General features: G+C 36.7%; 1 protein-coding gene across 1 annotated transcript in view; it reads right to left on the bottom strand.

Annotated features, from left to right (window-relative positions):
• The window catches only part of su(r) (dihydropyrimidine dehydrogenase su(r)), a 466,373-nt gene that overhangs the window by 220,702 nt on the left and 217,906 nt on the right, over positions 1 to 27,765 (bottom strand). The window contains exons 10-11 of the mRNA XM_090382920.1: positions 27,591 to 27,672; positions 8,830 to 8,914 (exon numbers count right to left, since the gene is read on the bottom strand). Coding sequence (XP_090239046.1) covers positions 8,830 to 8,914; positions 27,591 to 27,672 — 167 coding nt within the window. The remainder of the gene's footprint in view (positions 1 to 8,829; positions 8,915 to 27,590; positions 27,673 to 27,765) is intronic.

The raw sequence follows: 27,765 nt of genomic DNA, 5'->3' as shown, positions 1-27,765 counted from the left end.
CATTGACAAGACCCCATGAGCTAATCTTGCAACCTGTCTGCAATGCTCAGAAAACTTCATATCTGACTGCACAATTATCCCAGGTCTTTTTCATTCTCCACTATCTTGAGTGTAGTACAGCACAGTTGATATGTTAGCCTGGGTTACTGCTACCCATGTGCTGTACTTTGCATTTGTCAATTTTAAACTTCAGTTGCCACCTCTCAGCCCATCTGCTCATGTTTTCTGGATCCTGTTGCAGTAACATACCATCATACTTACTGTCATTAACAACCGTACCAACCTTCATATCATCTGCAAACTTGGACATTAAGCCTGACATACCTTCATCAATATCATTGATTAATATACAAAACAACAATGGGCCCAACACGGATCCCTGGGGAACTCCACTAATAACATTAGTCCATGAAGAGCAGTGTCCATTGATTACCAATGTTTGAATTTTGAAAAATAAAAATAATATTTAAAAGAAACAAGAAAATTGCTTTATTCAAGCCAGAAGGGAGAAACATAAACAAACTTTTCACACAAATCTGGATAAGGTGACCTGAATTATTAGCTTTAGTGGCCTATTTAGCACTGCTTTCACCAGAATTTTACAAGTCAAGAGGTTATTTTAGTATTAGTAGTGGCAAATAGTGCAAGAAAGAAAGCTTATAAAGCATGCAAAAAAATTCTCATATCACCCATCCATCCCCTCTAATAATTTGTCAAATTCTTCCTTGAATTTATTTAAACTACCCATTTCAAATCAAACACCTGTTGGAAGAAGAAACTTTTGCCCGTTTATCCTGCAACAATCCTTCCTAAATTTGAATTTATACCCCTTAATATGTAGATGTAGTGTGAGCAAGAAGAAGAATGCCATCAGCACTGAGCTTGCTCAATGCATTCATAGCCTTAAACTCCCCGATCACATCACCTCACAGGTGCATAGTCTTCAGATGCTGGAATTTGCAGAACTGAAGCCTTTCTTACGAAGATCCGCCCCCCCCCCTTTTGTTCCCTTCACCAATCTAGTTGCCCTTCTCTGCACCCCTTCCAGCAGATCGAAATCCTTATAAAAATGGGATTTCCAGACCTGTACTTGAGATGCAGCTTAACCATTCAACCAGAGTTTCTCCAAACACTGCCTTATAGAATGTAAAAAGTATCTAGATCTGCTGAACTAGGTGCAGAGAAGAGTAATGAGATGGGTGAAGGTAACAAAAGGGTACTCATACAAAGAAAGGCTTTAATTTTTTTTTTTTAATGTGAACCCCAAACACGAGAGGTATTAGAACCTATAGTACTTAGTACCGTGCTTGGGTTGGAGGTTGAGAAGACGAAAGAAGATATTTGTTGACATTGGACTTGAACTTCTGTAGATTGTAATTTTCAGGAAATACATATGAAGGAAGGTTGTTCCAGAAAACGGCAGTTGAATGAATAAATGAGGAAGATGAAAAGTTGGTTCTGTGGGTTTGAAGTTGGACAGTAAATGGATGTTGGCTGGTGGCGGCACGTGTTCGGACTGTTTTGAAAGCGAGAGCAGGAATTATAGAAGCTAATTCAGAAGAACAGTGCCCATGGAAGTATCTGTAGAAGAGGCATGCAGCAGAAACAATGCATCTATGAGACAGCGAGTGGAGAGACTCTGTTAGAGATGAATCATTAATTAACCTAACTGCCCTCTTCTGAATGGAATCAAGAAGCCTGAGAGAGGTTTTGGGGGCACCACCCCAGATGTGGGAACAATATTCCATGGCAGGGCGGATTTGCGATTTATACAGAGTGAGCAGCTGTTTGGAAGAAAAGTAACGCGAGAGCGAAAGAGAAAACCAAGTTTTTTAGATGCAGAGGAAGCAATATTGGTAATGTGCTTGTGCCAAGAGAGATTAGAAGTCAGGGTAATCCCCAAAAGAGATATATCATTTTGCCTAGAAATTGGAGTGTCACTAAAGATAAGCATAGGAGCAGAAGAATCCTTTTTGCAAGATATAAGACAAGACTGAGTTTTAGAAGGGTTGAAATCAACTAAGTTGTCTTTGCCCCACTGGAGAATTACCTCAAGATCGGCATTTAAGGAATTGGTAGCAGATTTTCGAGAAGTTGAAGCTGATTGAGCAGGACAAGGTTTCTCAAAATGAAAAGGTGAATGCAATGTGCTATCATCGGCAAAACTATGGATAGGATTTCCAGTCAATGGAAGAAGGTCATTGATATACAAGAGGAAAAGAGTGGGGGAAAGAACTGAACCTTGGGGGACACCAGCATTAGTGGAGAAGTTAGAAGACAGAGAGCCATCAACCATCACCCTCAGTGAGCGATCAGAGAGAAAACTGGATAACCAATTACTAAAAACAGTTGGCAAACCATAGGATGTAAGCTTGTTTAGAAGACCTTTATGCCAAACACGATCAAAAGCCTTTGAGATGTCAAGAGCAACTACTTGTGTTTCACCGAACCTTTCCATTGAATTAGTCCATAAATGGGTAACATAAGCCAGAATATCACCAGTGGATCGACACTGACGGAATCCATACTGGTGATCGTTGATCAGACGGAAGGTTTCAAGGTAGTTTAAGAGTTGGCGGTTAATTGATTTCTCCATTACTTTAGAAAGAGTAGAAGTAATTGCAATGGGACGATAATTGGATGGGAGGGATTTGTCACCCTTTTTAGGAACTGGCTGAATATCAGCAAATTTCCAGGCAGAAGGAAAAACACCTTTAGAATAAGAAAGTGAAAAAAGGCAGCAAAGAATAGGAGTAAGTTCAGGAGCACAGGTTTTGAGAACAAGTGGAGAAATACCATCAGGACCTGGAGCTTTCTTAGCATCGAGATTCATCAAAATCCTTCTGATATCCTTTTGACGGAAGACCACAGGAGGCATTGAATGGAGTGTGGTGGGAATGGTGGGAGGTGTTTTACCAAGATCATTAATACATGAGCTGGAAGAAAAATGGGATGCTAGCAGGTCAGCTTTATCCTTGGCTGAAGTGACAACAGAACCATCTGGTTTGGACAGAGGTGGGAGCAGAGATGGGCAAAAGTTGCGGCCAATAGCTTTGGCAAGAGACCAGAATGCTTGGCTACCATTAGGGCAAGAAGCAAGTTTTCTACTCTTAGCCTGTTCAAACTCTAGTTTGGACTGATTAATAACTGCTTTACAATTATTGCGAGCTTTGGTATAGGCAGAAAATGAAACTGAAGAATTAGAAACAAGCCAATTACGATATGCAACATTCTTCTCTTGGACAGCCTTAGCACATTTATTGGAAAACCAAGGTTTAGATAAAGGACGAGATTTTAAAGTGGAGTGTGGGATAAAGGATTCCATTCCTGCAAGAATAATTTCACTGACACAATCTGAGCAAACGTTGACATCAGAACTTTTGAAACAGTAATCCGACCAAGGAAAAGATGAAAAGAAGTCTCGCAGGTCATCCCATTTTGCATTATTGTAATGCCAAACAACACAAGGTTTGGAATAGCCATGAGATAAAGGTTCCATTGGAGAAGAGACAATCACCAAGTTGTGATCTGAAGTGCCTAAAGGAGCTCTCACTTCAACTGTGTACTTAGAAGGGTTGTTTGTGAGAAAAAGATCAAGCATATTGGCTGTATGATTAGGATTGTCCAGTATTCTTGTAGGTAAATGAACAATCTGTGCTAGGTCATTAGTAATTGCAAAAGCCTCAGCATCTCGACCTGCTGGGTCAGTGTGACTAGAAAACGGAAGCCAGCTGGGGTTGTGAACATTAAAATCACCAAGGAAAATTACCTCACTGTTAGGAGAGTTGGACTGGAGAAAGTCAAGTTGCAAAGAGAGGAAGTCAAAGAGCTCCAAGTGATTAGTCGAGTTGGGAGAACGGTAGAGACAACAGATGAATTTGACACAATGAGGTAGAGAGATTTTAAGCCAGAGAAGATCAAAGAGAGGAGATTCCAAATTGCCAAGTCTCTGACAGGGAATATCAGAACGGACATATGCACAAGTATCACCTTTGAGGCGAAAGGAATCATACAGCGAATAATTTGGGCATCTGAGATGAGCAGTAGTTGAATCAACCGATAACTGAGATTCTGTCAGAAAAAGTACATGAGGTTTGGCAGACTGCAAGTGGAAATGGACATCGTTGAGATTAGAATTGAGACCACGTATATTTGTGAAATGAATTGGGAAGTCCTTGGGAGGTTTAGATCTTTTCACAGATAAGCTTGCTCTATTAGTTTGACAATTCATGGTGTATTCAATAGTAAGAAAAAGTGGGTGGGACATGCTGTATGAAGTAATGAAATTTTTGGATATGGCGTACATGTGGTAAGAATATACCCAGATCCTTGACATAACGTGGCCTCGACAATGCTCCCCGCATACACACTACTCGGACTCCCTCCAGTCACTATCTGGCAGAGTAGAGGTAGCAAGATTATACACTAGCTGATCCAGAAGCCTCCTAGAGAGTTACCAATAGGTCCGGTCCGGTGTACTAACTAGCGGCCGGCCTGCGAAAACCATTTTAGAGCTGTACCCTCGAAATGTAAGGAATAATTATGCAAATTACAGTGTCTGGAGACTAGGCACCTGTGAGGTGATCTGACTGATGTGTTTAAGGTTTTAAACGACTGAGCAGTTTGTGACCACACACAGATGAAGAAGCATTTGGAATTTTTTTATATTGTAAAGTAAAAAAATTATGCTTTCTTCTCAAAAATAAATGTCTCCCACAGTTATGGTTTTTTCATTAACAAGAAAGACATGAAAGTTCCTCAAAACATTTCAGACATAGGTGTTGAAACACAATACCTTAAATAGACGTTTAAAGTTCCATAGATGTTTAAAGAGAAATCGCAATAATTTATTATACCTTTAAATTTGTTACAAATGACTTCATTATGAATAGACTTGACCATACTGAACATTCAGAACTGAATATTCAAAAGAACTGTGAATCAACTAAGGTAATGTGTTCCATGCACAAGATGGCCAAACTAGAAAAATTAATAATTAATACACATACAGTAGAAACTGGATAAGAATTTTTCCCAGGGACTGGCGGTTTAGAACTTCTTACGAGGGGAAAACTTCTTAGAAGGGAAAATGACCTAAGGGTATGAAATACTGCATTAACTACACAAATAAAAATTAAAAGATACACATACATAGTTAAAGATCATTTTTAAGTACTATTTCAGAATTTATAAATATTTTACTCTGCTTATGGGAAACATTTTTAAACTGAGGATTTCTAAACTTAGCATTCTGTTCATTAAACTCATTACCAAGTTGAAAGAATGAGCTCCTTTGCTGTTTCGACATACCTTAAAGGTCACAATTACAATAAGACAGAGCACCAAGTAATTCAAAACTGTTCACAACCATCAGAACTTAACGTGGTCGACATATCCAATTATGGATATCAATGAAAACAATTGCTATATGTCAAATTTAGCACTGAAAGCCTCAGACTCTGGCAAATTCACTAATCGAATTAGCACTGAAAGCCTCAGACTATGGCAAATTCACTAATCGAACAAGTTAGTGCCAAGCATCATTTTAGTTCATAGTAAACCACCAACCAAATTAGGTGAAATGGCATAGTTTCTGTTATATCTCATGCCTTCACAACAAATTGTCCTGATATTGAACTACACTGAATAAGGTAGTTCAATATTGCTTTGCCAGTGGATTCTTGAACAGGCAACACTTTGCCAGTGAATTCTTGGTGGATACCATCGCCCAGGGGTGGTGGTGGTATCCACCAAGATTAAGTAACATTAGTCTTCTCCACTGATGGAGCATTGCTTATTCGAGGTAGTGCAATATCAGGGAAACTCATTGTGAAGGTATTTCCTTCACAATATGAGATGTAACAAAAATGATACATTTCAATTACTTTGGTGATTTACTACAAACTAAGATGATGCTTGGCACTAACTTGTTCAATTACCAAAATATTTATATTGTTTTATATTTTTTTAAAAATAAAAATAAAGAATTTCTATATTTAAAAAACATTAAGTGGGAAAACATCATTATCTTGGGAATTAAGAAACCAAACCTAATACAGGGGAAAACTTCTTATGTAGGAATTTCTTATCCAGGTTCTATTGTATGTAAATACAAACATGCATATATAAAGAGGATATACTATCATAGCAAACATCTTCAAGCATTACAGTCTAAACCAGGGGTGGGCAACTTTTTTCGTCAGCGGGCCGAATGAAATTTTCGTATCATGATGCGGGCCGAATGAAATTTTCGCATCATGATGCGGGCCGGAATAGATTGAACGATTTAATAAAAAAAATCAGAACCTAAAAAATGTTATATTACTTGAATTACCAAATTATTAATGTATTTTTAAAAAAAATATATGAATGTCCAATTATCATTGAAAATGCGGCATTCGGCATCAATTTTTCTTTTTTTTTTTAATTGGCTCATTTTATGGGCTATAAATTATATTAAATTAAAAATTGTAATAATTAGAAAAGGCATAAAACATAAAATATCTCGCACCAATATTATTTTTTTCAATTTTTTTCAAACCCAAAGGAACTTTGTTCGATCGATGCTACAATAATAATTAGGAAATAACTCTTTGACGCTGCGTAGAATCACTTGGTTACTGTTGTACTGGCCGCGATTCCCAATTGAACCGAATTAAGCCGAACGTTTACGGCGAGTGTAGTCAGGTATGGATTTTCTATATTTTGCATTTACCGAGGGGGCCGGATTCAACATCGTCGCGGGACAGATGTGGTCCGCGGGCCGGCCGTTGCCCACCCCTGGTCTAAACACTACTTTTCATTTTGTACATTCCAACTAATGCTGTAACATTTAATATAAAAAAAAAAAGCATATGAATTTTTAATTGCAATAAGCAATAGCAGAATGGTAGTCCTTACACTACATAACAAATTAAGTTAATATAACATATTCTCTGTCTCTCAAATTTGAAGTGAGAAACAAAAAAAAAAAAAAAAAACACGGATTGAGTAAGTTTTGAACTGCAGCAGAAATAGTGAGATAATATAAAATGTATATGCATGAGTTTGCTTTATTCATTCATGCTTACTGCGTTCCCTCAGATGCCAGTGGTTGGTATATTGTTCTGCTAGATGATTATATATTGCATGGGAGGGTGCAGAATAGCAAATAAGTGTATGGTAATGAATGTTTCCAGCTCCTTGCTTTCGTTATTCATGAGTTGTGCACTATGATTACAATGCTCTGGTCATCATATACTAAAGGTGATCTCTATATATATATATATCCATTTTCAATTTATAATGATGTCTCAAATATATCTCACACTTGCAAGTTCTTACCTGTTTAAAAATAATTTTACCATTATCTATTTATTAGTAATTTGTTGGACATATTTGGATCTTTGACTTCTATTTTACTCTATTAGATACAATTATTGGTATTTTTAGCACAAATTTGGTTTCCTTTTTAAATTCATTTTGCACAATACATTGCTACAAAGTTAAATAATGTTTTGACAGCTTACTGCTTGCTTAGGTAATTTTTTGTAATATTCATTTTATCAACTAATTTCTATGCCTATCTTAGATTCAATACCTGGTTATTTTAGTTGTAACTTTTTTTTTTTAAAATGCATTGTATTTTTCAAAAAAAAACAACAGGGTACAACTAAAATAGCCAATGTATGGCTATTTCAGTTGTAAATGTTGTAAACTAATCACATATAGTTTATGGTCCTCTCTCTCTCTCTCTCTCTCTCTCTCTCTCTCTCTCTCTCTGAGTATTATCTTTATTTTGCACAACAACAACAATTTATATTCAAAATTTATTCAGTCTTTGCAATAGTGTACTATTGCAATTGCATACTTATATTTTTTGCATTTGAATTTTATAGGTCCTAGTAATTAATCTACCTCTACTGCTTTAAATCATATCGATTTCCAATATCAGGCTTCTAATTCATGAATAATTATATCTTTAAATATAGCAGTTGCTTTTAAATTTTACTTTTATGTTAAATATGTCATATAAAACTTAATTCGGTATAGGGACTACTATTCTGTTTCTGCTTATTCAAAATTTGTAAGTCTGCATTTTTCAAAATATTAAATACAACACAGCATTACTTGAAATGTACAAAATACTATATCATGGACAGATTATCATGGTTGTAATTCCCTGATGATGTTTACATTGATAGGCTATCCTCTTTATTACTAGTTCTGCCATCTTGTGCATGCAATATATTATCTTACTTAGTTCACACACTTTTGAATGTTCATTTATTTTGTTATATATTCTTTTTTAGCTGCCTTTTTGCTTGAAGATGTATACACATATCCAATTTTTGTTCTTATTGTTTTCCAACTTTTACAGTCAGCATTATACACACATTTCATTCATACAGTAATACACACAGAATGTGTTTAAATGCTAAAAATTTTAAAGGTAGTTCTACATACCAAAAAAGTAAATAAAAAAGTTCATATAAAACATTTAAACATTTATAGAGTCTTCACCTGTCTGAATTTTTAAAAATGGTTACGAAGTTTTTCAAAAAAATAAAGAATGGTAAAAAAAAAAAAATAATAAAAATATTTAAATAAAAAAATTAATAAAAAAGTAGACAGGTAATACAAGACATTTATTCATATTAGATGCATATCTGCTTATACTTATTTATTTTATATTATTCTAAACAGTCATATCTCCATAACAATTTGGAATCAGACATGTTTATATAAATTCTTTTAATTGTTTTGTTGAATATAATTTTACTTATTTTGCATGTTATTTTGTTGGTATAATTTAAAAGCACTCTATATATTTATATATTTATTACTTACCTAAACCCAAGAATACTACTTTATATCCATCTTCCTTTAGTGATTTCAATGTAAAATCTCGTCCTAATGCTTTCTCAGTTTTAACCTAATCAAAGAGTTAGCATGTAAAGTTAGTCTTAGCACAGATGAATTGCTAAAAAATTCTACCATAAATAAGCACTTTCATATGAAAACAATATAAAATCTAAAATAACTAAACTTCCAAAGAAACACACAAAACTAATTTCCTGCCAAATGTATATCAAAATTGAAGATTTCAATATTTCATCCAGACATTTCAGCTGCACAATTACATTTATTAACACTCCTTTGTCTCAGTAATAATAAACATATATCAAACTGAGGAATTACATCAGTAAAAACAGCAAAACCATAAATTATAGGCTGCCCAGAAACTTTTAGATTGAAACGTAGGCATACTACTTTTCTTTATTAAGTTTTATTTGGACTTCGTGGAATTTATTCTTAAAATAAGTCCCAATTAAATAAAAATTGCATGATTATTCCTGCCAATTAAGCTCTGTAATCCATTAATTTAGAAATTCCCAACCTATCCTTACTGGATATTTCTTTGGGAGTCAATGTATTTCTTGAACATTTTAAGAACATTTTACTACTGAATTATAACTACAGTACATCTGACAACCATGGAACAAAATCAACAATTAAGATATTGGTTACCAGGACATAAAAGGGAAAAAGGGCTATAGTTAATAAAAATTATTATAATACTCAAAGCATAAAATAACATTACGAAAACATGGTTTGGTTTAGCATTATCCACACTTAACCGAAAAATGAATAATTAATAATAAAAAAAGTTAATAATAAAAATTAAAGACGGTAGGATTTGCAAAATAATTTTAAATTAATAAACTGAAATGGTAGTTGCCTATTAATGTAGTCCACAGGCTTATAAAACAATACTGCTATTGCCTGAGGTACACTGAATTCGGAAGTAGTCACAACGGACCTTTCGGGTCCCACACACAAAATAAAAAAAAATTAAAAACATTGTGTTCTTTGTTGGTTTAAGCTTAATAACTTTTCACCTTCCTAAACAAGGACCCAGTTTTACACAAGTGTTTCTAAAGCTAACCTTTTACAGTTTTCAGAAAGTAATTATGTGAAAAATGAATAATTAATAATAAAAAAGTTAATAATAAGAAAAGTTAATAATAAAAATTAAAGAGAGTAGGATTTGCAAAATAATTTTAAATTAATATTTATTTAATTACAAATTAACACATGACACAGAAGCCTATGATAGATACAAGTTGATCTGTAACCAAGTTACAAAAGAGGTTAGGCAGACGAAGGTAGATTACAAGAAATCTTTGGCAAGGGATGCAAGGAAAAACAGCAAAGAGTTCTTTACTTATGTAAACTCTAGAAGGAAGGGGATATATCAGATTAGTCCACTTGATATCGATGGGTCAACTGTTGATGATCCTCCTCAGGTAGCTAACAAACTAAATGAATATTTTGCATCGACATTCACACATGAGGAGTTATTCAGTGAGGGGAATGCCAGAGGTGTATTCAACTCTGGCAGTAAGCTAGAGAATCTTGTAATAACTGAGAGTAAAGTGGAGGAGAAATTGTTGAAGATAAAGACAAGAAAGGCACCTGGGATGGATGGGATCTATCCAGTCATATTAAAGGAGGCAGCAAAGGAAGTAAGCAAACCCTTAGCCATAATTATGACAGCCTCATTGGACTCAGGGGAGGTACCCACAGACTGGAGATGTGCAAATGTCACCCCAATTCACAAAGGAGGATCAAAGGCTGACACAAGTAATTATAGACCTATGAGTTTAACTTCTGTTCCAGGAAAATTAATGGAGGCACTAGTTAAAGAAGCACTGCAGGATCATCTAGACAAGACTTCAGTTATAGCTCGGACACAGCATGGTTTTGTTAAGGGGAAGTCTTGCCTGACCAATTTGATTGGATACTATGCTGCTGTCACAAAACAACTGGATGCAGGGAATAACTTTGATATTATATACTTGGATCGTAGAAAGGCTTTTGATACTGCTGCACAAATTGGAGCAGTGTGGCATTGGAGGCAAATTGCTGCTATGGATAAAGGGGTGGTTGAGGGGGAGAAGACAGAGAGTGGTAATCAATGGACACTGCTCATCTTGGACTAATGTTATCAGTGGAGTCCCTCAGGGTTCAGTGTTGGGTCCATTATTGTTTTCTGTATTTATAAATGATATTGACGATGGTATATCAAGCTTAATGTCCAAGTTTACAGACGATACAAAGGTTGGCAGGGTTGTCAAGGACACTACTGACACTATGCGGCTGCAACAGGATCTGGAAAGGTTGAGCAGATGGGCTGAGAGGTGGCAAATGAAGTTTAACATTGACAAATGTAAAGTACTACACATGGGAAACAGCAACCCCAGAGCAACGTATCAACTCTGTGGTACTACACTGACAGTGGTAGAGAATGAAAGGGACCTGGGGTTCGTTGTGCAGGCAGATATGAAGTTCTCTGAGCAGTGCAGACGGGCTGCATGAGTAGCTCATGGTGTATCGTCAATGATATATAGGAATTTTTCTAGCAGGGATAAGGAGGTGATTATTCCCTTGTATAAGGCAATGGCACACCTAGGTACTGTATACAGGTCTGGAGGCCTCATTTCAAGAAGAATTTAGAGCTGCTGGAACGAGTACAGAGAAGGGCAACAAGATTAGTGAATGGAAGAAAGGGGTGCTCTTAAGAAGAAAGGCTTAAGTTTTGCAAATTACAGTGTCTGGAGACTAGGCACCTGTGAGGTGATCTGATTGAGGTGTATAAAGCCTTCAATGGTTGAGCATGCTCAATGCTGATGGGATTCTTCCTCTTGCTCAGAATAATCACCTGAGAGGGCATAAATTGAAATTGAGGAAAGACAGATGTAGGATAGACGTGCGGAAATTTGCCTTTAGCCAGCGGGTGGTTGGTTGGTGGAACAGACTTACATCCCTTGTCATGGAAGTTGATAGCCTAAATATGTTTAAGGCTCAGCTGGACAGGTATTTCGAACGAACAGAGGGGTGAAGTGGAAGTGGGTTTTTTTTTTTTCTTGGCTGATACTGCATAAGCTTGCTTTCTTGCATCAAACGCCTCTGCTAATGCTAATACTAAAATATCAGGGCTGTGCCATTCAACATTTTTTGCAACTTTTTTCTACTTTTCAAGCATGCAGAACCTCACACATATAATAGATTAACTAGAGCTGCAGCCAGAGGTGAAAGTGATTCTTGAACTGCTTCTATTGGAACATGCAGCATCTTGGAAAGGAAGGTGTTGGGAATTTCAAGCACTACTGTGGGTCATCGTGGAACAAGTAACTACATGGGCTGGGTTAGGGCCACTAAGATAAAGAAAATGCGCATGTATACTTGCATGTACACTAATGCTAGGAGCATTGTAAATAAATTTGATGAATATGAAGTACTAATTAAGTCATCAAATGCCAAAATTGTAGGGCTACCAGAAACATTCTGTCACTAAGACATAAGCAATGCTGAATTTGAATATGTGGAGTACAAAATATAAAGAAAGGCCAGGACAGGAGGAGTGGAGGTTGGGGAGCTCTAGCTAAGAAACATTAAATCAAAAGGCAGTGCATCCAGTCGATATGGATGTCCAGTGCAATGTTGAGTCACTTTGGCTAGACATAAGCACTAGGAAACGAAAATGAGAGTAGGAGCATGCTATAAGTGTAATGACCATGATGAGTATACCAAACAACTACACAGAAAAAGAGTGGATCGGGGAATCAGAATGTCTTATAATAGGGAATTTTAATTTTGCAGATGTTGACTGGAATTTGTAGGTTGGGCACTCACGCACACTAGCAAGACTTTTGTGGATTCACTGGATGACTGTTTTCCACAGCAGCACATTAGAAAGGAAACAAGAGGAAGCAGTATACTCCTGATCTGGATATCAGTAGTGATTCTAAATGCATTACAAAGCTGTAAGTAAAAGACCCACTGGATGACAGTGATCACAGTGCATTGATGTAGAATTCACTTAAAAACAGAGCTACTGTTAAGGGTAAAGAGAAGATTTTTGCTTTTGTAAGGGTGACTACAGTGGTCTCAGACAGTTTTAATTCTGTGAAGTGGGACCAAATGATGGTGTTACCAACAGTAAATCCTAAATGGGAAGCATTCAGGGAAATAATCAGAGAAGCTGCTAGGCTTTTCATACCAACTAAGAAATACTATTCAAGGCTTGAACCAAAATGAATGTCAGATGAATTGATGAGACTTGTGGCAGAGAAGAAAAATGCATGGAATGCACATAAATTATCAGTTTATACAGAATAAATTATCAGTTTATACAGAATCATATGGTAGATAAAAACTATTCTGTAATCAAGTAAGAAGGTTAGGATGTTAGGCAAATTAAGGCAGATTACAAGAAGACTACGGCAAAGAATGCAAAAAAAAACAGCAGTAGAGACTTTGTTGAAACTGTTGATAACCCTGTTCAGGTTACTAACAAACTGAACAGATATGTTACATCTACATATAGACATAATTAATTGTTTAGAGAAAGAGATAGTAGTAGTAGTAGTAGTGGCATGTGATGCAAGAAAGCAAATGTATGAGCTTATGCAACATCAGCCAAAAAAAAAAAAAAAAAAAACACCAGAGGTTTATCAAACAGGGAGCTAAATGATTTTGTGATAACTGAAAGGAAAGTGGAAAAGAAATTAGCATTAGTAGTGACAACCGATGCAAGAAAGTAAACTTATTGAGCATCAGAAAAAAAAAAAAAACCAACTGCTTTACAATCAACCATCTGCTGGCAAAAAGCAAACTTCCACACATCTATTCTCCAACCATCCTTACTCATTTTGAATTTGTGTGTCTCGTCGTGTGCATAGTCTGAGCAAGAGGAAGAATCCCATCAGCATTGAGCTTGCTCAATCCATTGAAAGACTTAAACATCTGAAACAGATCACCTTGCAGATGTCTAGTCTACAGATGCAAATATTTGCAGAAGTAAACCCTTTACTGCCCTCACCAATCTTGTTACCCTTCTCTGTGTTTATTCCAGCAGCTCTACATCCTTCCTAAAATAAGACCTCCAGACCTGTATGCAGTACTAAAGATGTGGCATGACCACTGTCTTATACAATTGTATAATCACCTCCTTATCCCTGAGGTGTATTAGAATCATTAGCATTCATAGAGGCACATGATGCAAGAAAGCAAGATTATGAAGCATCAGTCAAAAAAAAAAAAAAACACTTCCCATTTCACTGATCCATTCATTCCAACAATTGTTTATCTAATTCTGCCTTGAATTTATTTAAGCTATCAACACAACAACAACAGATGGAAGTTTGTTCCAGCAATCAACTATCCACTGACTAAATGCAAACTTCTGCACATCTATTCTGCAACTGTCTCTCCTCAGTTTGAATCTATGGCCCCTCAGGTTTGTAATATGAGAAAGAGGAAGAATCCTATCAGCATTAAGCCTGCGCAATCCATTCAAGGCCTTATAAATCTCAATTAGATCGCCTCACAGGTGCCTAGTCTCCAGAAGCTGCAATTTACAGAACTTAAGCCTTTCTTCATAAAAGCACCCCTTCGTTCCCTTCACCACTCTTGTTGCCCTTCTCTGTACTCATTCTACCAACTCTACATCTTTCTAAAATACGGCTTCCAGACCTGTATGCAGTACTCAAGGAGTGGCCTGACCACACCTTGAGTACTGCAAGGAGATAATCACCTTCTTATCCCCGCTTGCAAAATTCCTGTATATTATTGACAGGCCCCCATGACCTATACTCTGGAAGCCTGTCTGCACTGCTCTGAAAACTTCATATCTGACTGCACAATTATCCCAAGGACTCTTTCATTTTCCACTACCCTGAGTATAATATCACATCATTGGTACATTTCTCTGGGGTTACTGTTACCCATATGTAGTACTTTGCATGTGTCAATGTTAAACTTCATTTGCCTCTTCTCGGGTCACCTACCCAACTTTTCCAGATCCTTCTGCAGCAGCAGCAGCATACTGTTACTAACAACTCTGCCAACCTTTGTATCATCTGCAATCTTTGACATTAAGCTTGATATACCTTCATCAATATCATTGATAAATATATAAAACAACAATGGGCCCAACACCAACCACTGAGGGACACCACTAATAACATTAATCCACAGAGCAGTACCCATTGACCACCACTCTGTCTTCTCCCACTCAACCATCCTTTTATCCATTGTAGCAACTTGTCCTTAATGCGATTCTGCCTCCAATTTGTATAGGAGTCTTCCATGTGTAACAGTATAAAAAGCTTTCCTGAAATCCAAGTATATGATATCAAAATTATTTTTTGCATCCAGTTCCTTTGTGAACACATCATAATATCCAATCAAGTTGGTCAGAAAAGATTTCCCCTTGACAAACCCATGCTGTGCCTGAATTATTGCTGGTCTTGTCTAAATGATCCTGCAATGCTTCTTTAACCAGTGACTTCATTATTTTCCCTGGAACGGAAGTCAAACTAACAGGTCTGTAATTACTTGTATCACACTTTAGCATTAGCATTGGCATTAGCATTAGTAGAGGCATTTGATGCAAGAAAGCAAGCTTATGCAGCATCAGCCAAAAAAAAAAAATAAAGTAAAATAAATAAATAAAAAATAACCACTTCCACTTCACCCCTCTGTTCATTCGAAATTCCTGTCCAGCTGAGCCTTAAACTTATTTAGGCTATCAACTTCCACGACAAGGGATGGAAGTCTGTTCCACCTACCTACCACCCGCTGGCTAAAGGCAAATTCCGCACATCTATCCTACATCTGTCTTTCCTCAATTTGAACCTATGCCCTCTCAGGTGATTATTCTGAGCAAGAGGAAGAATCCCATCGGCACTGAGCATGCTCAAACCATTCAAGGCCCTGTACCCCTCTATCAGATCACCTCACTGGTGCCTAGTCTCCAGACACTGTAATTCACAAAACTTAAGCCTTTCTTCATAAGAGCACCCCTTTGTTCCATTCACTAATCTTGTTGCTCTTCTCTGTACTCGTTCCAGCAGCTCTACATCATTCTTGAAATGAGGCCTCCAGGCCTGTATACAGTACTCTAGGTGTGGCCTGACCATTGCCTTATACAAGGGAATAATCACCTCCTTATCCCTGCTAGAAAAATTCCTATATATCATTGACAATACACCATGAGCTACTCTTGCAGTCCATCTGCACTGCTCAGAGAACTACATATCTGCCTGCACAACCACCCCAGGTCCCTTTCATTCTCTACCACTGTCAGTGTAGTACCACTGAGTTGGTACGTTGCTCTGGGGTTGCTGTTTCCCATATGTAGTACTTTACATTTGTCAATGTTAAACTTCATTTGCCACCTCTCAGCCCATCTGCTCAACCTTTCCAGATCCTGTTGCAGCAGCATAGTGTCAGTAGTGTCCTTGACAACCCTGCCAACCTTCGTATCGTCTGCAAACTTGGACATTAAGCTTGATATACCATCATCAATATCATTTATAAATACAGAGAACAATAAAGGACCCAACTGAACCCTGAGGGACTCCACTAATAACATTAGTCCACGATGAGCAGTGTCCATTGATTACCACTCTCTGTCTTCTCCCCCTCAACCACCCCTTTATCCATAGCAGCAATTTGCCTCCAATGCCATACTGCTCCAATTTGTGCAGCAGTCTTCCATGTACAACAGTATCAAAAGCCTTTCTAAGATCCAAGTATATAATATCAAAGTTATTCCCTGCATCCAGTTCTTTTGTGACTGCATCATAGTATCCAATCAAATTGGTCAGGCAAGACTTCCCCTTAACAAAACCATGCTGTGTCCGAGGTATAACTGAAGTCTTGTCTAGATGATCCTGCAGTGCTTCTTTAACCAGTGCCTCCATCAATTTTCCGGGAACAGAAGTTAAACTCACAGGTCTATAATTACTTGTGTCAGCCTTTGATCCTCCCTTGTGAATTGGGGTCACATTTGCACATCTCCAGTCCATGGGTACCTCCCTTGAGTCCAAGGAAGCTCTCATAATTATGGCTAAGGGTTTGCTTACTTCCTTTGCTGCCTCCTTTAATATAACTCGATAGATCCCATCCACCCCAGGTGCCTTTCTTGTGTTTATCTTCAACAATTTCTCCTCCACTTTACTCTCAGTTATTACAAGATTCTCTAGCTTACTGCTAGAGTTGAATAAACCTCTGGCATTCCCCTCGCTGAATAACTCCTCATGTGTGAATGTTGATGCAAAATATTCATTTAGTTTGTTAGCTACCTGAGCAGGGTCATCAACAGTTGACCCATCAATACCAAGTGGACCAATCTGATTCATCCCCTTCCTTCTAGAGTTTACATAAGTAAAGAACTCTTTGCTGTCTTTCTTCGCATCCCTTGCCAAGGATCTCTCGTAATCTGCCTTTGCCTGCCTAACCTCCTTTGTAACTTGGTTACAGATCAACTTGTATCTATCATAGGCTTCTGTGTCACGTGTTAATTTGTATGTATCCCATGCATTTTTCTTCTCTGCCATATGCCTCATTAGTTCATCTGACATCCATTTAGGCCTAAACCTTGAACAATATTTCTTAGTTGGTATGTAAAGCCTAGTAGCTTCCAAGATAAGTTCTTTGAATGCTTCCCATTTTGAATTTGCTGTCAGTAACATCATCAGCTGATCCCACTGTACAGAATTTAAATACTCTCTCAGTCCATCGTAGTCGCCTTTACGAAAGCAATAACCCTTCCCTTTACCCCCTAATGGTAGTTACCTCTTTGAGTAACTCCCACTTCAGAACACTGTGATCACTGCCACCTAGTGGTTAATTTATCTGCAGATTCTTAATGCATGAAGAATCACTACTGATAATCAAATCAAGAGTATTACTCCCTCATGTTGCCTTCCGAACATGCTGATGTAGAAAACAATCATCCAATAAATCCACAAAAGCCTTGCTAGTGTGTGAGTGACCAGCCCCAAAATGGAATCATCCAATAAATCCACAAAAGTCTTGCTAGCGTGCGAGTGATCAATACACTTTAATCCCCTTTGTGAATTGGAGATACATTTGCACATCTCCAGTCTGTGGGGACTTGCCCCGAGTCCAAGGATGCACTCATAATTATGCCTAAGGGTTTACTTATTTCCTTTGCTGTCTCCTTTAATATAACTGGATAAATCTCGTCCACAGCAGGTGCCTTTCTTATGTTTAACTTCAAAAATTTCTCGTTCACTTTGCTATCGGTTATTACAAAATCATATAACTCCCTGTTAGAGTTTGATAAACATCTGGCCCTCTTCTCTTTGAATAGCTCCTCACATGTGAATGTAGATGCAAAATACTCATTTAGTTTGGCAGCTATCTGAGAATGATCATCTACCATCAAACCATTGATATCAAGTGGACCAATCTGATTCATCCCCTTTCTTTTAGAGTTTATATAAGTAAAAAAGTCTTTGCTGTTTTTCTTTGCATCCTTTGCCAAAGAAAATGCCATCCTTTGCCTCCTTGCCTAACCTCCTTTGTGACTTGATTATAGACTAGCTTGTATCTACCATAGGCTTCTGTGTTGACTGACAATTTATGTGCATTCCATGCATTTTTCTTCTCTACCACGAGTCTCATTATTTCATCTGACATTCATTTGGGCCTGAATGTAGAACAGTATTTCTTATTTGGAACAAAAAGCCTAGTAGCTTCCAAGATTACTTCCTTGAATGCTTCCCATTTAGAACTTTCTGTTGGTAACATCATCAGAACCTAAAAAATCTCTGAGACTACTCTAGTCACCTTTACGAAAGCAAAAACCCTTCCCTTTCCCCCTGATGGTAGTTACATCTTTAAGTTTGTTTGTTTTTTGGTTTTTAGGAGCATTAGCAACTAAGGCCATATTGCTCTGGGATATGCGGTGGTCATTCTCTGAACCTTTCCGCATCCTCCATATTTGGTGGTCACAGGCTTGAACCCCGGTCTAATCAAGAAGAGTGTACTACGCACTGCTGCTCCTTCCCACCTGGCTATGGATCTTTAACTAAATCCCCACATCAGTACACTGTGATCACTGCCACTTAGTGGTTCCTTTATCTGTAAATGCTTAATGCATGAATAATCACTGCTGATAATCAGATCAAGAGTGTTACTCCCTCTTGTTGCCTCTCTAACATGCTTCTGTAGAAAAAAATCATCCAATAAATCCACAAAAGCCTTGCTAGTGTGCGAGTGATCAATCCACAAGTTCCAGTCTATATCTGGGAAGTTAAAATCTCCCATTATAAGACACTGATTTATTGGCCCACTCTATTTCTCTGTATAATTGTTCATTGTACTCTTTAGAGTTATTGGGCCTATAACAAACTCCTACCTTCATTTTTTCTCTCCCAGTGTCACACCAAACTGACTCAACATTGCACTGTCCATCTATGTCAGCTGGATGCACTTCCATAGATTTTATGTGTTTCTTAACTAACAGCATAACTCCTCCTCCCTTCCTATCCTGTGTATCCTTTCTGTACAGATTATACTCTTCAAATTCCAATTCTGCATCCCTTATATCTGAGTGGCACCAAGTCTCTGATATCCCAACAATATCTGCCTTGGATGTCCTAACCAGCCCTTCAGATTCATCAAATTTGTTTACTATACTCCTAGCATTGCTGTATATGCAAGTATACATGCAGCTATTCTTACTCTTAGTTACTCTAACACAGCCCATGATGTATTTACTTGTTTCATGACCCCCAGCAGTTCCTGAAATCCCTAGCAACTGGCTTCTGGGCTACTACTCATTCCAATAGAAGCATTTCCACCTCTGCTGCAGCTACTGTTAAGCTCTCATCATATACTCCCTCCTATTGTGTCTGGGTAGGATTGCGGACACTTTCAAATTTAACCCCAACTCGTAACTTTTTTTCAGCATTGACCAGTACTTGCTTAGTAAATCTGCAGATCTCCTACACTTAGTGTCATTAGTGCCAACGTGTACAACAATATCACCTTTTGTGCTCTTAAAATATATCTGCCCTACAATATCATCAACATTTCCCCATGGCAGACATACCCTGGTTGCATTCCACCTATCCTTTTTGCACAATATATTTCCTGTTTCCCTGACAATTGTGTCACCAATAATAACTGGCTCCTGTGGGACCAACCAATCTGCCCTGAAGGTTGCTGCTGCTGTGTTGCCTGATGCATAAGAGTGTGCTCTGGCATTGCATTGGGCAGCTGAGAACCTGATGGGGCCCCCATTTTAATTCCTTCTTGGGCATCCATCCGACTCCAAGCTCTCATAGATGCCCATCAGAACGCTGAGTTGGCACCTAATTTCTTCACATTCTCTGCACCTAGCACACACAAAGACATCCTCCATAGCTAGATCATGTCCTGTTCGAGAAAGAGAGAGATCCGCAAACATGTTGCATTTTGCACATTTTTTTAGACTGTGATGCGTTGAAGAATCGTCCCCTGTGGTGTCCCGAGAACCACAGCACTTTCGCTACTTGGTGCAAGTTGCTTTGCTGCTCTAGTCTGGGACATGATTTCCATTTAAATACAATTTAATTAACAATAACAATTAAAAGGATTTATTAATTTAATTAATTAATTGCCAATAATATACTAATCTAACAGATTCAGATTCCTACTACAGTCATACATATTATGTTATCTAGTTTTACATTATGCCTTACACTATCAAGTTCAAGATATACGTAATGCTATGCCATATCAATACTACACAATGGCAGCAAGTTTCAAACGGTACAAGTTTTACTGATACTAAGTAATAATCCACAAAATCTCTATCTAAGTTCAAAATAAACTAAGTATTGTAGCTAGGAATATAAAGCTACTTCTATAAAATAAATTAATATGCCAATTTAGTCAATAAAATGATAAAAATTTAAGAAAAAACTTTTCTATTTGCTGGAGCCGTAAAAACTTCAACCGCACCGAGCTAACCTCGTTCCCACTGCTCAAAGAACTTGATATCTGATTACACAATTACTCCTAGGTCTTTTTTAGTTTACACTACCCTGAATGTAGGACCTTATAGTTGGTACATTACTCTGAGGCTACTGCTACTCATATGCAGTATTTTGCATTTGTCAATGTTAAACTTAAGTTGCTATTCTCAGCCCATCTGCCTAACTTTTCTATATCCTGTTGCAGTAGTATGTCATTAACCACCCTGCCAACATTTGTATCATGTGAAAACATGGACATTAAGCCTGATGCCTTTATAAATATCATTGATGTACCCTTAGGGGTATCCATTAATAACAGTAGCCCACGAAGGGCAATGTCCATTGATTACTGCCCTCCGTCTTCTCCCACACAATAATCCCTTTATCGATAACAGAAACTTGTCCTTAATGCTACAATTCTCCAATTCATACAGTAGTCTTTTATTTGCAACATTATCAAAAACTTTCCTGAATCCAAGTATATATCAAAATTATTTTTTCCATCCAGTTTCTTTGTGACCACATCATAGTATCCAATCAAACTGGTCACACATGATTTTCCCTTAACAAATCCATGCTGTGTCTGAAGTAAAACTGCAGCATTATCTAGATCAGGGGTGGCCAATGAGTCGATCGCGGATTTAATTTCGGTCGATCGCGACAAATTTTAAATATAAAGTCATCCCTCGATTTGTGCACCTTGTGCAATGAAATTTTTGAGATGGTAGATCACGGCACATTTTGAAGGAAAAATGTAGATCGCATCACAAATTAAGTTGGCCACTCCTGGTCTAGATGATCCTGCTTTAATTTTTTAACCAGTGGCTGCATTATTTGACCAGGAACAGAAGTTAAACTAACTGGTCTGTAATTACTCATGTCACCCTCTGATACCCTTTGTAAATAAGATAAGATAAGATAAGATGCTCTCATAATCATAGCTAAAGGTTTTCTGACTTACTTTGCTGCTTTCCTTAATATAATTGGATAGATTCCATCCACCCCAGGTTCCTTTCTTATCTTTAATTTCAACAATTTCTCTTCCACTTTCCTCCAGTTATGACAAAATCATTTAGCTCCCTGTTAACATTTGATAAATTTCTGGCATGCTAAAGAATTTTTCCTAAATAATTTCTAAAGTGTGAATGCAGATGCAAAATACTCATTCAGTTTTTCAGCAACCTAAGCAGAATCATAAAAAGACAAACCATAGATATCAAGTGGACCAATTTGATTCATCTCCTTCCTTCTGACTTCCTTTGTGAGTTGATTACAGACTAGTTTATATCTACCATAGCCTTCTGTGTTGCCTGACAATTTATATGCATCTCATGCAATTTTTCTTCTCTGCCACAAGTCTCATTAGTTCATCTGACATCCATTTATGCCTACACCTTTAACAGTATTTCTTAGTTGGTATGAAAAGCCTAGTGGTTTCTGTTAAGTGCTGATTGATCTGAATCATTACATCAATCAATCACTTAAACATATGATGTTATAGTTTGTTATATCCATGCACCAATCAGTTTATCATTTGTTACTTGCACATGTCACTCAATTACTTGTTCACATACTCTTATTCACTGTTACAACACACAATGTTAATTTTATGCAACCAACCAGTGAACTGTGTATACTAGCAAAACAAACATGTTTGGTTTGCCTTCAGAGCATTTCTTAATTTCTTCATTGGCTGTTCAAACATTCCTGCTCGGTAGTTAGTTACATTGGCCATTGAACAGTCAGCCGTGTTTATATAATTGACTTACACCATTATGTTTCTAAGTAGTTTACCTATTTTAAAATGGTAAATTACTGTAAGGAGATGACTGTGTTATCAAAACTATGATTTCATACAGAAGAGATTATATTTTTTTCCTGTAAAAAGTACACTGTAACAAAATTTTAAAAAACTTGAGCAACAGGCACATTGGGAATTTTTTGTCAAAATAGTTAAGGTTGTCTTAGTTGTTGCAAAATGATCATAAAAAAGCTACGATGAATATAATAAATTTAATTATAATGTAAAAGATGGTCTCAAAATTAAAAAAAAAAAAATTATAGTTGCCTTTTGTTGATGTTCTCATTTTTTTTAAAAAATGATTAAAAAGTCATATCACTAATTCGATAATCATAAAACACTGTCACCACAAACAAACTTCTGTTTATGCTTCATCTTCTTCTTCCTCGTAGTCAGATAAGGGACTAAGATCAACTTTTTTTGAGCTTCTAATACCTTTAAAGAAGGCATGGTGAACTGGAAGGATGTATTCGAGAAGGTATAGCATGTCTTGTCTTTAGAAAGTTCAACATGTTTATATCTCACTCTAGGACCATTATACAACTTTTCTTGTTCAGTACTTTTCAAACTCTTAGGTCGACCCTCCTTATTGGGTTTGACATTCAGTTCCCTGAAAGGGATGTCTTCATCAAATGTTGTAGAAAATCGTGAGTGGGTTTTCCTTTTTCATAATGGAGCAACTGTATCTTCAACCAGTTTACATTTCAACATTCTTCTTCCATTTTGTTATGCCTTTTTCAAGAGCTTCTGTTTTCGAATAGTCATCTTGTTGAATTTTTACAACCATAAACCCGTTGTGTCTTCTGGCAGACTTCATAGTATCATACCATCCATCCAGAACATAGATAATCTTGTTTTTTCCAGCTTACTCAATCAACCAAAAGCCTTAGTCATTTGGAAGGTAAGTGGCCAGGAAACCATGAATTTGTGGTCTATGATTTCAATTGAAGTTTCTTGAATCACTTTCATTAATGATAAGGATACCTTGAAGTTCTGATTTTGGCCAGTGCATGTGTTGCTGTATATCATGTATATCATCACATGCTTTTTTTTTTTTTTTTTTTATTAAACTTAATATGTTTAGTCAGGCAAGAAGCAATCTCTTGATGCATTTGGTCTCATCCCAAATGTACATGTAACCAAGGTTATTTGTAACATCATGCAAACCTAAATTATAGTAGTACATATGTGTACCTATACTAGGCCTCAGAAACAGTTCATTTTGGGAATGGCAGGGCTTTTTGTAAATCTGTCATGATTTTATAGATGCCAGAATTTTCTCAGGCCTTCCCCCATCAGCCCTTTAGTTGATTTCTTGCTTTCTCTGCTTTTGCCAAATGCAAAACATGTTGCCCCTCCAAATCACCTGTCCTTTCTTTGTCCTTTTCTACATCAATCAACTGTTTATACTTGCCACAGGCCTTGCAAGTCTCCTTTCAAGGAACGTGAAAATGTAAATTAAATCCTGTGTTGAAGACATGTCTATAGTAATACTCTTTAAGAGGTTCAGCCTCTCTTTGCTCACACTATTCACAATAAAGTACATACATTTTTCTTATGTTCAAGTCAGGGCTAAGGAACTTCCTGTTCAGATTATCTTTGAGTGTACTGACTTTGAAATGCTGGGAAAATATTAATGTGATCCTTAAGTAACTGTTTTTGTTTGTCAGTTATCTTCTGTGCTGCTAGATGTTCACCCCTTAAAGCTTCTCCTGCAGACTTCCCCTTCCTTACTTTTTCTAAACATTCTTCCTGTCACCCTTCCATCAGATACAGCAAAAGTTTTGAGAAAGAATTTGTTATAAACATGTACTGTGGTATTTTCTTGAATGCAAGATTTGTACATCACTTTCCTCCCTAACTGCCAATTCCAAGGCCACCTTTGCTTTATAGGTTCATGATGTATAAGACTGCATAAATATGCATTCTGTCGAGAAATGGATATAAAATTATCAAATTGCTTTCGTCTTTCCTCTTCAATTAAGGACTCTATACATTCTTTTTTTTTTTTTTTTTTTTTTTTTTTACAACCACGATCTAAGTTTTCAAACCGCTTACACTCAACTTGTGTTCCTTTTGAGTTCACATATGCCTGGCCTGAATTGCAAATTCAGGCCAGGCATATGTGAACTCTTTCCTTTTACATTTTCTAGGTCTGAAGGACGTTTCTTTATCAGTTGGCTTTCTTCAACTGATGGTAACATCATCAGTTGGTCCCAATGCACAGTATTTAAAAGCTGTCTGAGACCCCTGTAATTACCCTTACAAAAGTAAAAGAAAAGCCTTTCCCCTTGACAGTAGTTATACCTTTAATTAAATTCCACATTAGTACACTGTGATGGCTGCCACCTAGTTGGTCTTTTAACTGCAGATTCTTAATACATGAAGAATTGCTGCTGATAACCAGATCAAGAGTACTGCTTCCTCTTGTTGTCTCTCTAACATCCAAGAAATACACAAATTCCAGTCAACATTTGTCAAGTTAAAGTCCCCCATTATGAGACATTCTGATTTACTGGCCCACTATTTTTCTGTATAGGTGTTTGGTAAACTCATCAGTCATTAAGCCTATAGCAGACTCCTACTCTCAATTTTGTCATATCATGCCAAACTGACTCAACACTGCACTCATTACCCATGTCAATTGAATGTACTGCTTTAGATTTAATATGCTTCTTAACTAAGAGCATAGCTCCTCCATCTTTCCTGTCCTCTGTCCTTCCTGTATACATTAAACTCTCTATATTTAAATTCAGCATCACTTATGTCTGAGAGACACCATGTTTCCGCTATTCCTACAATGTCTGCATTTGATGACTTAATCGGTACTTCAAATTCATCACATTTATTTACAATGCTACTAGCATTAGTATACACGCAAGTATATATGCACATGTGCTTACTCTTAGTTACCCTAACACAGTCCATGTATTTATTTGTGTGGGCCAACCGGGCTAGCTGGGTGGGTAAAGTGCCTGCCTGGCAACCCAAAAGGTCGCGGGTTCGAATCCCGCCTCGGGCTTGGATCAAAGTACTACAAAAACCTTGGGAGGTGCATTATGGCCACAGAAGCCAATGCGCCAACAACTACAAAAAAAAAAAAAAAAAAAAGTATTTATTTGTTCCATGATGACCAACAGCAGGGCCTGAAGTCCCAGCCATCTTTGATTTCCAGGCTGCTGCATGTACCAATAGTAGCAATGAAAGAATGACTTTCACCTCTGCCTGCAGCTCTAGTTAAGCTATTAATCTGTGTATCCCTTCAGTATAGCAGTTTTCCAACACACCCATCACCACCTTGATAGCTTTGAAAAATATTCTTGCATCCCTGCTATTCAAGTGTATCCCATCCCTGTAAAAACAGTCTCTCCTGCAAAAGTTTTGTTCTCTGTAAAATTCTATTGATGATGAACTGGTTCTTCAAATATGGTATATAAGCTAAAGTTAAATAATATTTAACTTTGGTCTTAGAAATCACAACAGAAAGTCAGCTCAAAACTGAGTCCACGATTTACCAAATTTTGCTCATATTCAGCTTCTACTGAGTGTATTAAATATTTGAAGTAGAAACATTTAACTGAATCATATTACTGCACAAATCAACTTGACCTCACTAATACTGTTTTTTTAACTATATGTACAAAACAATTATGGTAAAGTTTGACATGAATGTTGTGGCATGCTACTGACCAATTCATGATGTATTGTCATTGCACTTATCTCTCATTTCTCTTTATTATTTTAGGATCCTGATAAATTAGATAAAGTGGGCAACATTCTAAAATACACTATGATTGACAAGGAAGGCAGCCTTTATTATTTATATATTGGCAGAGAAGATTTGGCTCATATTTCTAGGCTTCTAACTATGTGAATTAGAGGATTTGCCATCCTGTTATGCTTATTTTCTTTGAAAATAAATCTTTATCGATAGTAGTTTTTAATAAACTCTAAGATTTTTATAAATCTTTATTGCTTTATAAATTGAGAGACGATACATTCCCTAGGTTTTATCACTGGAAATGAAAAACATGAAGAATAAGATTTGCTTTAAGAGATACCTAAAATGAATAGACTGTTATATTGTAATTATTATCTTTATTAATGGCATCACATTCTGGAACTTATGACATTCCCTTGGTCTTATGGAAATAACATGCAAAGGAAGTGACTATTTAAAAAGTCTTGATTATGGGAAGTTTGCTTCTTTTTTTTTTTTTTTAAGACTAACTGAATAATTATAACAACCTTTTTCAGGCATTTATTATGACCATATTAATACTTTCCCCTTTTGAATTATGTACTGCATAGCTTTTTTGGTAAGTAACCCAAGTAACCGTGTACTGTATTAACTTTGTTCTCAAATGCGACTTCCTACCAATGTTCAAGATCATAGTTAGCTAATGGTATAGGTACTGCTCAGAAAACTGCCTTGTCACATATCCCAAGCTTTTCGGGTAGACTGTTTGACACTTTATAACATTAGGAGATTATGATCCAAATTCCACATTCTCAATAAAATATATCATAGAGTGAGCTCCCAAGTTATAAACTTTGCTATTATGAAAAAAAAATTGACACTGCCCATTCAGTTTACAAACTTGTATCATGGTCTCTCAAACCTTTCTGCAACTTCATGAGCCTTTGGAAAGTAAAATGAAATATTTTCATTAAGCAAAAGTAAAACCCTAAAATTGTAAATAAGTATTTCTAACCCTAAGAACATGCCTTTAATTTAAGTTTAGGATTTTATATTCACAATACAAGTTGATCTTAAAATTTTAAATGATTTTTAGTGCTACAAAGGTCCAATTATATGCTGGAATATACAGTATTTCTTGCCATTAAATATTACTTTTTGGTTAATAAATAAGTGCAAGTCTGAGTAAGTGACAATTTATAAACAATTTTATAAAATATTTTATAATTATATTCATTCATAATTTAAAAAAGTAAAACATATCTACCTCAACCCCAAGATCTTTCATCAGGTCAAGTTCAAAATCTACTACCGAATATGGTAAGCGATACTGAGGGATTTCTGAAGAACTAATTTAAAAAAAAGTCACATTATAGTTCGATTATTATAAACTGTCTTTTTCTCAGCAATTTTTATAATTCTATCAATTATTTTTGGTATAA

This window comes from Mastigoproctus giganteus, chromosome 10 (genome assembly GCF_048544385.1).
Source record: "Mastigoproctus giganteus isolate SK-2022 chromosome 10, ASM4854438v1, whole genome shotgun sequence".
In the NCBI taxonomy this organism is placed as follows: domain Eukaryota; kingdom Metazoa; phylum Arthropoda; class Arachnida; order Uropygi; family Thelyphonidae; genus Mastigoproctus; species Mastigoproctus giganteus.
Note: the sequence above shows the minus strand (reverse complement) of the source record. Positions and strands in the feature narration are given on the sequence as shown.